At 33.5% G+C, this 12,500-nt stretch overlaps 1 protein-coding gene across 1 annotated transcript in view; it reads left to right on the forward strand.

Moving 5' to 3' along the window:
• Window positions 1-12,500, forward strand: part of LOC135224354 (WAS/WASL-interacting protein family member 1-like) — a 49,243-nt gene that overhangs the window by 30,060 nt on the left and 6,683 nt on the right. Inside the window, exon 2 of the mRNA XM_064263279.1 lies at window positions 11,982-12,049. Within this exon, the coding sequence (XP_064119349.1) occupies window positions 11,987-12,049 (63 nt within the window). The 5' untranslated portion in view covers window positions 11,982-11,986. The remainder of the gene's footprint in view (window positions 1-11,981; window positions 12,050-12,500) is intronic.

The raw sequence follows: 12,500 nt of genomic DNA on the forward strand, positions 1-12,500 counted from the left end.
TCTCTTCAGTTATCCCAACATTTTAGAATAATATAAAATTTCCGCTAATGGTTTTAGTACGGAACATCTGACGATTCGACCGCTTCCTTCATTCCACCCTCGGGTGTTAAAAGATTGGTTGAGACTTCAGAGTAGCTGGAGGCTTTTTCGTCACATTTCATCTTTTCTCAGGTGTTGGATACTGTTGGATCTACGTCATCGCTCGAGGATAAGATGCTGAGAGCATTCTTGTTTTGAAGAACTTGTCAATACCTCTTTCATTGTCTTCGGGAGACGTATTGTTTTCAGGCGTACCTGTGCGTCTTTCTAATAATTCATCCATAGGTAGAACGTCGATGCCTCAGCTTTATTCTGTAGATAAGTTGCCAAAATGATATGAAAATATAGAAGTTCTCCTAAATCTAAGTTCTTTTTCATTTGGACTGCAGCGACACCATATCTGAACGTAGGCCTCAATGTCAAGAAACGAAGTGCTAATCATGAAGTTATAAGAGTTATATTTTTTTAATACATTTCTTCAACTTTTATTGATGATATGCCTTAATATTTTTTACATATACAAGCGCATATTATATAAAGGGAGCATATGTGCTCGCATATAAAGGAGGCAGATGGTTGAAGAACGATTCATTAATTTTTTTTATGCGTAAAATCAGCAAGTGTCAACATTTTGAAAAATAAAAACAACAGAGATGTCCTCTGTCCTAATATGTTGCTTTGACGACTGTTCCTGCAGAATACAAATTGGTAAAAAAAGAGTAGGAGGAAGAAAAACACAGACCTGTAAAAGTTGGAAGTACATTTCCCTGCGGTGATACTCATGACTGGGTAAAATTAAAAAAAAAAAAAAAAACGAAAAAAAAAAAAAAAAAAAATCAATAAATAAACTAAACACGCCAAAGTGAAAACTGATGAATGAAACTTTTCCGAATATGATTATTTTTTGACAAGTTACAGCCGATGCTCAGGAACTTCATAGACGCGAAACCACTCCAAGAAGAAAGTAGAAACATAAACTAAGCCTCTCCTTTCCCAAGGACGCACAACCCCCTTCTGTACTGACGTAAAGTACCAAATTCCGAACTCGTTAAATGGGAAGTGGTGCGGAGAATTTATTGTCATTGCTGGTTCTGGGGACGAAGGCAGGGGACGTGCGGAGCAACTCTTGTCAAATATGCTGGGGGCTGTGTTCCATGTATAAAACACACAGGCCAACGCTTCTGTAGCATTCGGGGTAAAAGTCCTGCTTCCTAAATGGACAACGATCTGACCCAGTATGTCCAGCTCACTGCAAACACTCGTGTTCCATCTATGCATGCGCCAATTCCATTGGCAAATAGGTAGTATACAGCGTGTAATGTCAATAATCAAATTAAAGCTTTTTTGCAATATAATATAAAAAGGCTATCACATTGTTACTAGGGAAACTGTTGGCTTCGAAAGGGCCCCTGTTAACACTCAAACGGGAACAACACACACAACAAACACCACATACACACACACACACACACACACATATATATAATATATATATATATTATATATATATATAATATATAGATATATATATATATCTCTATATATATATATATATATATATATATATAACATATATATATATATATATATAAAATATATATATATATATATATATATATATATAGATATACATATAAAAATATATATATATAAATATATATATATATATATATATATATATAGATATATATATATATGCCTATATCTATATATAGTATATATAATATTAGATTATATATATATATATATAGTATATATATATGTATATATATATCATATTTTTATATATAAAAAGAATTAGTTTGTCCCAGCAAGGGTAGGTACCTCCAAAGTAAAATGACGAAGGTTACTGCTATAATTATGCTTTAATTGTTGATATCTGGAAGTGACTAAGTGCATGTCACGTGACCACTATCATGACATAATAATTCTTCCTATAGATTTAAGATACTCCAAAACGAGCGTTTAATGAGATCTGCAGTTTGTATACTACTAACATGCTATACGCAATTTTGAAATATTTTCACAATTCCTTGGATAGTCAGTTGATTTTATTTGGCTCCCACATCTGTACGTATATTATTTCTTGGACATTACTGCTGCTGTAAATAGGAAAATAGGAAAAATAATTATTCTTTCAACCTTTATTGTGACACAAAGGAAACTCCACCGGATCAATTGTGATATTTAAACTTTGGTAAAAATCTAGTCCACTCGTCATGCAATTTTGTTACCTCTGTCTCTCACAGGAGGCGATGAACAGAGATACATTACGAGAGAGAGAGAGAGAGAGAGAGAGAGAGAGAGAGAGAGAGAGAGAGAGAGAGAGTCAGTTTTTAAGCTTTCCCGCATAAACACTGCAATCATGTAGTTTTATATGGGTGTTTTTGATAGGCAACTATGAATAGAGATAGACTACTAGAATGAGAGAGAGAGAGAGAGAGAGAGAGAGAGAGAGGAGAGAGAGAGAGAGAGAGAGATTCTTAAATATCCGCACACATACAGTGCAATTATGTATTTTCATAGGGGTGATTTTAATAGACAGCGATGAATAGAGATGAAATGAGAGAGAGAGAGAGAGAGAGTTTTTTAAACATCCGCAAACAAACACTACAAAGGAAGCGCCCGGCATATTGATATTAAAATGCAGGGTAGCGAGAGGAAAGTAGAAAAAGAGAAGAGGGAAAAAGAACGGAATACAATAAAGTTGCTAAAAGGGGTCAAAGGAGAAAGAGCGGAAAAAAGTAGGGTACGAATCACAAACAACAGGACAGGTGGTGGTAGGTGAGGAAGGGTTGAGGGGGCGAGGAGTCGGGGTGGGGTGGGGGAGGGGGAGGGAAGGGGTGTGGGGAGGGGACGAGCCATGCCGTTAGTGGATGAAAAAAAAAATGCATTATAGTTTATTGGAAGATACAGTAGTGGTTGACGATGTCATGTGGGAGAGGGTTCAGTTATGTTGGCCGATGTTGGAATGTCTATGCTGGATTCTCTACATATGTTGGAATGACTACCTAAGTAGTTCGTCTAGTCCTTCAGAATTAGGCGACAGGTGACGTGAAAAAATATTTCTAAATAATAATAATAAAAAAAACATTAATAAGTTTATAAATCAAGACAGAAACCATTAATTTTACTCTCGTTTTAGCTCTTTATAAAAGAGAACAATTAAGATGGCCATTTGTCTGTCCGTGTACACTTTTTCCGTCCGCCCTCAGAGCTTAAAAACTACTGAGGTTAGAGGGCTGCAGTTTGATACGTTGATCATCCACCCTTTACTCATTAAGCACCCCAAATTACAACCATCCAGCCCCAGTAGTTTTTATCTTTTTCAAGGTTAGAGATAGCCATGGATCGTTCGTCTGACAGCGCTTTCAGGTCGCCTCACTGTACCACATCTGGGAAGCAACTGAAGCGCTACCGGTCGTAGCTGATAGTTTTAAACAGCATTACACGTTGCACAGAAAACTTGCTTCAGCAGAAGAAACTTCGGGGCCTTTTTTTAATTGTTTTATTCTATATTTGCTAGTGTTCAAACAATAATGACGAACAGACAGTAATACATTTTATTTTCGATTCTTATTATATATATATATATTTGCCAAATATCAAATATAAATCCTCCCTATGGCTGAAACTATTTTTATTTTATTTTCTTTTATTTTGTGCGTTCAGTAACCCTGTGTATTTGAACGACAAAACACCAGCCATGAAGAGGTGCAAAGGTGAGCGCGCGAAATTAACACTGAACGGAGTTCGTATTACTGAGTGGAGAGCCTCTGCTGATGACGTGAATATGTCATTTTTCAAGCCAGGTAGGTACATTGATCCGCTCTACGGTAGTGTGATTGCTATTGGGGACTTTTCATGTTTCCCAGCTGTGCATAATGTCATTCGGGAAAGTTAAGTCATTTTCATTTGAAATTATGAATAATGGTCGTACAACTTTTTCTTTTATGAGTTGGGCACGTATGTCGATTTTGGATATCACACACACGCACACACAAATATATATATATTATAGATATATATTTTTTTTTATATATATATATATATATATTAAATATATATATAATATATATATATATTTATTAATATATATATATATATATATAAATCATATATATATATATATATTATATATATATATATTTATATATATATATATATATATATATGATATATATATATATATATATATATAATATAATATATATATATTATATAGTCTGTTTTGCAAGATAGTTTTTATATTCATTATTAAGTTCCGAAAGCTTAGCATACCTGTTCAGTATGATGTAAATTTTAGATAATCTGAATTTCTGGAGAAAGAATCGCAGCGTTTAAATTGTCTCCCAATAGTGAAATGCATATTAAAATAATTTCCATTTAACAGACGGATGAAGAACTTATAAAAGAAATGCAAACGTACTAAATATTCGTTTCGTGGGGTCTCATCTTCTAGCAGCTATCTTCGTTCGATCTGTTTGTAAGGATACTTTTTAGTCAGACAGAACCTTTCCGTGTTTATTGCTGTTAACCTTCTCCTTCAAAACTTTTATCCCACTTCTTCGTCGAGAAGGATATCTCATGAATCTATTATGAAAGGCTTTACATCCTGGAGGGGTGAAGGATTATCTTCTCTAGGACGTCCCGTTTGGACGAAGCAACCTTTTAGCGCCCCCCCCATCCTCCTCTCTCTCTCTCTCTCTCTCTCTCTCAATGCCATTTTGCTTGGTGAGACGTTACCGCGCACAGTCTGATTAATCAATCACCGTTTACATACGTCTGGAAATTTATAAATATCTGGAAGTGTTCGTGAACTGTCGGTGATAAGATTAGTGTGAAAATAGTAGTATAAAGCGTCTGCTAAGTTAGTTTATCAAGTGAAATACTGTAAATCAAATCAAGATGGCAGTAAGTTCCAACTGTGGAAAAAAATGGCGAAATTTATCGTGTTTAACTGATTCGCAATACGATGAGGTAGCAGGAAGGGAGCTGGCATTTCTCATCTATGAGATCTACAACAGCCCTAACCAAAAAGATACAAAAGCATTCATAGATATATTAGAAGGATATGATCCTTTAAACTGGAACAAATCAACGGACAACATCTTGAAAATAATTGAAGAAGTTCCAAATAAAATCCAAGTGGTCAAGAGACTCATAAAGAAAATATACATAAATCAACATATTCCGACAAAGAAAATGAATTAGGTGACCATTGTGAATATCCTAATTGATGCAATAGGAAAAAGAATGCCAAAAGCATGCAAACTGTGTAAGGTGTGGTATAGCATAGTTAATCCACAAAACCTGATCAGAAAGTGTTCTGCATGCAACATTCCGACACATCCTCAATGTGCTGAAGTTATACAAGATATGAGAAAAGATACCAGAATATTTTGCTCAACATGTCTATCATGGATAGATTATGTTATTAAATCAAGACTGAATGTACAAATAGTTGTAGATGAAGAAGAAGAGGATGAGGAAGAAGAGGAAAATGGAAGAGAAGTAAACAAAACTGAAATGACAGAAAAAATAAGGAAAACAAAGAACAAGATAAAAGTATGGATGCAGAGATACTCATCGATACTACATATGAGGCAATCAAGCAGCATACATAGAAGAAATAAATTACGACATGACAACACAAAAGAAAATCCCGAAGAAGCTCTACCCAGATCTGCACAATGATGGGAAAGAGGAAAAAATAGACAAAAAAGACAAAGTCTGCAACCTTTTGAAAAGAGGGAATTGCAGATTCGGAGAAAGATGTTACTACAAACATCCCAAGGTATGTCTTAACTATGAAATCTATGGTAAATGTGCATACCTAGATGGCTATGAGGATGATTGCAGAGATCTACATCCAAAAATATGTAAAACCTAAAAGAAGGAAAAGGATGTAAGTTCGACAAAAAATGTAAATATATGCAGCCTGTAGCCATGAATCAAAGTCAAATAAATAATCAATCAATAATAAAATCCAAAATAAGAAAGAAACAAATAAAGAAAGAAACAAAGAATATCAGGTGAAGGAAAAAAGCAAGCCCTCATTGCGATATGGAGTGTCAGCAAAAAAATTTCCAAGCATCAGCTCCAAGATACAGCTCAAGAGATACGAACTGTATTTATGATGCAAGAGGATATTGCAGATATGGAGAAAATTGCAGATTCAGACACAAAATGAATAATTATGATGAAGGAAGATAAAATATTATGGAAAAGTTGGATTTTTTAATGTCAGAATTTCTGGAAATGAAGAAAAGGACAACATACCAGAACAGGAAAGAGACATGGGAAAATCCTTATTATTACCCTTATCAAATGAAGGAGAAAACACGCAAACAATCATAATGATGAATGCGCAGGGTTTAGTTACGAGTAACTCAAAAAGAAAAATAGAGTACTTAGAAGAACTAACCCAAATTGAAAAGAAAATAGATATAATGAATATAAGTGAAACCTGGTATTCCCAAGAGACTGGGAATGACGATCAAATAAAAGGGTTCCAAACTTATAGATCAGATAGAAAAATTAGGACTCAAGGGGGAACCGCAATATATGGGAAAGACAAAAAACAAAGGAAAAATATATGAGAAATATAGTAACTCAGAATGTGAGCTAATAGCGGTAGAATTTGAATCTGAAAAATTAATGAACATAGTAATATATAGACCCCCTAATACTAAAGAGTTTGACGTAACAATAGAAAAATTGGATGATATATGTAGAAATCACAAGGACTGGACTATTCTCCTATCCGGAGGCTTTAACTTTACTTTCATAGACTGGAAAGAAAGAATAGGAGATTGTGGTTGTGTTTATACATATAAAAAAGAGAGTAATAGTAGTGCAGAAGATAAGAGGCAATCCGAAAAGCTATTAGATATGCTACTAGAATACAACATTCAATAAATAAATCACCTGCCAACAAGAAAGAAAAATACTTTAGACCTAGTATTTGTGAACGAGGTGAATTATGTTAAAGAAATAATAGTTTATAATGCGAAAATTTCAGACCATAATGTCATAGAATTAACAGTCCATTCCAAAGCAGGTGAAAACAAACATAAGCAAGAAATGAAAAAGTGGGAAGGATACGGAAAATACAACTTCTACAGTAAAAATATAAAATGGTCAGAAATAGATGAAGAATTAAACAAAGATTGGGATAACATTTTCGTAAGTGATGATATACAGGTAAATACGGAGATATTATATAAAATATTAGAGAAAATAGTGGATAAATATATACCGAAGAAGAAAAGTAAACATCAGTCATGCATACCAAGAGACAGACGGATCTTGTTCCAGAAAATCAGAAAGTGGGAAAAAGGTCTTGCAAAAGAAAAAAATGCATGGAAAGTTATAGAACTAAAAAGTAAGATAGAAAATGCAGAACAAAAGGTTATACAATCAAAAGAAAATGAAAAACGGGACTTGGAAGAAAAAACCCTAGTAAATATCAAGCAAAACCCCAAACTATTATACTCGTACGTGAAAAAGATGAATAAAAGAAGAATAGAAATAGGCCCTCTAAGAATTGAAGGGAGATTAACGAATGAAAAAAGGAAATATGCAACATATTAGCAGAACGATATAAGAGAGAATTCACCCCTAGAATTGATAATGAAGATAATGATATAGAAGTAAGGAACGAAAATAGTGAATAATTAGCAGCCATAGATATTAATGAAGCTGACATTGTGCAGGCTATTAATGAAATTAAAAATGGAGCTGCTGCAGTGCCTGATGGTGTCCCTGCTATTTTGTTAAAGAAAGTAGTTCATTCTATCGCAAAGCCACTTGCAATATTATTAAGACAAAGTGTAGATGCAGGCAAGATTTATGATGACCACAAATTAGCATATATATATTACCCCTACTTTCAAAAGTGGATCAAGACTAGAGGCAAGTAATTATAGGCCTGTGAGTCTAACATCACATATTATGAAAGTGTATGAAAGGGTAATGAAGAAAAATATATTGAAACATTTAATAAAAAATAATTTGTTCAATATAGGACAACATGGTTTCGTACCCGGAAAAAGTACACAAACCCAACTGTTAGTCCACCGTGAGAATATGAAAAGCGGAAATGAAACAGATGTGGTTTATCTAGACTTTGCAAAAGCTTTTGACAAGGTAGACCATAATATATTAGCGAAGAAAATTAGAAAACATAATATAGTGGATAAAGTAGGAAGATGGTTAAAAGAATTTTTACACAATAGAAAACAGATAGTTATTGCAAACGATGAGAAATCGGATGAAGCTAAGGTAATATCCGGTGTGCCACAAGGTACGGTGTTAGCTGCATTACTGTTTGTTATTATGATTGCAGACATAGACAGTAATGTTAAGGACTCGGTAGTGAGTAGTTTCGCCGATGACACAAGAATAAGTAGAGAAATTACTTGTGATGAAGATAGGAATGCGCTACAAAGAGACCTTAACAAAGTATATGAATGGGCAGAGGTAAATAGGATGGTATTTAACCCTGATAAATTTGAATCAATAATTTATGGAGACGGAGAAGGAAAGCTATATGCATATAGGGGACCTAATAATGAGACAATCACAAATAAGGGAGCAGTTAAAGACCTTGGTGTGATGATGAATAGGAACATGTTATGCAATGATCAAATAGCAATTCTATTGGCAAAATGTAAAGCAAAAATGGGAATGTTGTTACGGCACTTCAAAACAAGAAAAGCTGAACACATGATCATGCTTTATAAAACATATGTTCGTAGTCCACTTGAATATTGCAATATGATATGGTACCCACACTATCAAAAAGATATTGCACAAATAGAGAGTGTACAAAGGTCCTTTACAGCTAGAATAGAAGTTAAGGACCTTGACTACTGGGAAAGACTAGAATCCTTAGAATTATATAGTCCAGAAAGGAGAAGAGAACGCTACATGATAATTCAGGCATGGAAACAGATAGAAGGAATAGCCGAAAACATCATGGAGCTAAAAATGTCAGAAAGAGCAAGCAGAGGTAAATTAATAGTGCTCAAAACTATACCAGGAAAAATAAGGAAAGAACACAGTACACTAATCCACTACGCAGCAGCATCGATAATGCAGCGTCTATTCAATGCGTTGCAAGCTCATCTGAGGAATATATCAGGAGTGAGCGTAGATGTGTTTAAGAATAAGCTCGACAAATATCTAAGCTGCATCCCAGACCATCCAAGATTGGAAGATGCAAAATATACCGGAAGATGTACTAGCAACTCTCTGGTAGACATTAGAGGTGCCTCACACTGAGGGACCTGGGGCAACCCGAACAAGATGTAAGGTCTGTAAGGTAAGGCCTCTCTCTCAGCTGGTCGACTAGCAACTTGGCACCTAATTCACTGCGTTAGTCAGCAGATTCATGTTGGATTTTAGGTCACTCGCCCATTAGAAATATAATTTCAGTTATATAATCATAATTGAGTTATATAACTCATATACAATCATAATTCAGTTATATATCATATAAATTCATTTCAAAATGGAACCATATCCTCAAACCGCATTATTTTGTAAAAGGCTTAAACTGATTATAATACATCTTTTAAACTTGCACTATGCCAAATTATTTGCAAGAGAAGTGAATAAATATCGTTTACATTTTAGTATAACATATTCTACAGAGTTCTTATTCAGCTCTCTCTCTCTCTCTCTCTCTCTCTCTCTCCTCTCTCTCTCTCTCAATACACTGGAGAGACATAGGTAAAAGAGAGAAACTTTTGCAACATTAATTCCTCCTTCTAAATGTGTGTGCCATTTATTCAGGATGAAACTTTTCGCAAACCACTTTCATAATATAAAACCTAATTTACATTTGGCTAAAATTAATTTTTTCCATTCTATAAGGCTCATATCGAAAAAATATGTTCCCTTGTGAAAAAAAAGGCCAAAGCGAGGGTTAGAACCTGCCCGAGGTTAGCTCTTGATCAACACTGAATTAGAACCACCCTTCCATCGTTCGCTCTGTGAGTCTCCTCCAACAGCGAAAAGTTTTAGCCCAATGATACACGTCTCTCAATCACTCATTATAACAAAGCAGTACACGTGAAGACATCGAGAGTTAACATGTACAAATTTCCATTCTATATCATTTATGTAAAACCCATCCCAATATCAACAAATAAGGCTTGATCCGACTTCCAGCTTACTTGGTGAACGTGCTAAAATCTACGGTTAAACAGCGCGTTGTTTCACCAACGAAAACTAAAATAAATACTCTATATTTCATTAGGAATAATTTTTCTGCACTGATTAACATAAAGATTATTAAATTTTAGATTTTATATTTTCCCTCTAATAAATTAATCATAAATATCTTATTCTAAAATTCCTGTATCTTTAACTCAAGGCAAAACACCTTTTTCAGAATTTTTTAGGCTTTTCCATAGGGCTTTCCTACCCCCAAAAAGAACAATAACAGTAGGAACAACAACAACAACAACAAAAGTAGTTTGTAAGCTTACTCCCCGAGTAAGCGAAAATCTTTAATCACAAAAGCACATATCACATTCCCCTTATACATTTTATTCCACTCATCCGACGCAAAGGATTAGGAAGAAGCTCGGAGTGTTTACAGAAGCCAACGTTGGAATGGATTAAGGGTATTTTAATCCATCACACCTTTATAGAAGTGAACTGCGGATTTTGTATTGGGGAAAAAGAAGAAATATTGAGTCGTAGAGATGAGCTGCTTAAGTAGAATACAGGATAGAGTGAGATTTGTGGAGATACATATAAGAAATGGAAACGAGGTTAGTGTAGGCGAAAGGCTGGATCAGGATATGTGGAAAGAACGGAGTCTTGTTGGATTGTGAATAAAGTGTAAAATCGAAGGATACTACGACAGGGATGATTGGATGGATAAGGTAGGAAAGGTACTAGATTAGAAGAGCCTCAATTGAGGATGAAAGATAATGCATAGGAATTGAAGGTAAATAAGAATTCTGTGTAGGTTATGTGGAAGCTAATTTTGTGAACGTGTCTTGTCCTAAGGGTTCTTTCCAACGTTGCCATATTTACTTGTCAACTCCTCACTGTTCTGCACCCTGCCATATAATCACCTCTTCATCTTCCTCATACCATTACCAATGATGTGATTTGGTTGCCTTGACTAAGTAGTGAAACTCTGCCTTAATATCGCTTCCCTACAGCATCAATCCGTCCACCGCCCCAAATCTGCTGTTACTACTCCTGATAAGCAATCCGTCCATTAAGGGTTAAACAGCACTGTTTACATTAATGTATCCTTGGTTACATAGCTGCTACATATACTCATGAGAAATCTTTCTGTTTTCCTTAGCTAAAGTACTGTCATGAATTCTTCAGTTTTATTTAGATTATAATATACTTATTTTGGGTGTCATATTGTAAAAAAAAACTTTCTGTCTCTTTTTAATTGTTCGTTATTATGAAAAACACATAACACTTCCAGTGAGTGATATGGTATCAATTTTGTAGAGTATTTCCTTCACAAATAAATGAAAACCAATTATCTCTCTGGTTTATAGTTATACAGGTATATTATCTAGGTATGGAAGTTGATTAAAAAAATCAAATTATATACATTACTGGTATTTTTTTCTTCTATTATCAGTATCTTCCTCCATGCTAAATAACAGGAGAAAGAGAGAGAGAGAGAGAGAGAGAGAGAGAGAGAGAGAGAGAGAGAGAGAGAGAGAGAGAGAGAGAGAGAGTTTAATATATATCTATAACCTGAGTGTATAAAAAAAACTCATTCCTAGCTCTATAATTGAAATCTTTTCATAGTTCAAATAAACGAAGAAAATTTTTTGAAGCGGTGTTTAAAGATTCCTTATGTAAGAAATTGTTTTTGAAAATATAAAACTATGTTGTTCCAAGAGAAAATGATAATAATAATAATAATAAAGTTATCTTTCTTTTTTCAGCAAGGATGTATCATCAAGGCCCAGCAGTAGTAGTCGTGCCCAACACGAACTCGGAACGAGGAGTAAAAGTAACGTTTAAAGATGATTAGTTATACATTCATAATAATATATATATATATATATATATATATATATATATATATATATATCATATATACACACACTATATATATTCGTATATATATATATATATATATATATATATATATATAATATATATATATATATATATATATATATATAGATATACTATACATATATACACACATATATATATCTATATATATATATATATATATATATATATATATATATATATATATATATAATATACATATATACACACATATATATATTCGTATATATATATATATATATATATATATATATATATAATATATATATATATATACGAATATATACACATACATATGTATACACATACATATGTATGTTATGATATATATATATATATATATATATATATATATATATATATATATATATATATATATATAT

Source organism: Macrobrachium nipponense, chromosome 12 (assembly GCF_015104395.2).
Source record: "Macrobrachium nipponense isolate FS-2020 chromosome 12, ASM1510439v2, whole genome shotgun sequence".
NCBI classification, from domain to species: Eukaryota; Metazoa; Arthropoda; class Malacostraca; order Decapoda; family Palaemonidae; genus Macrobrachium; species Macrobrachium nipponense.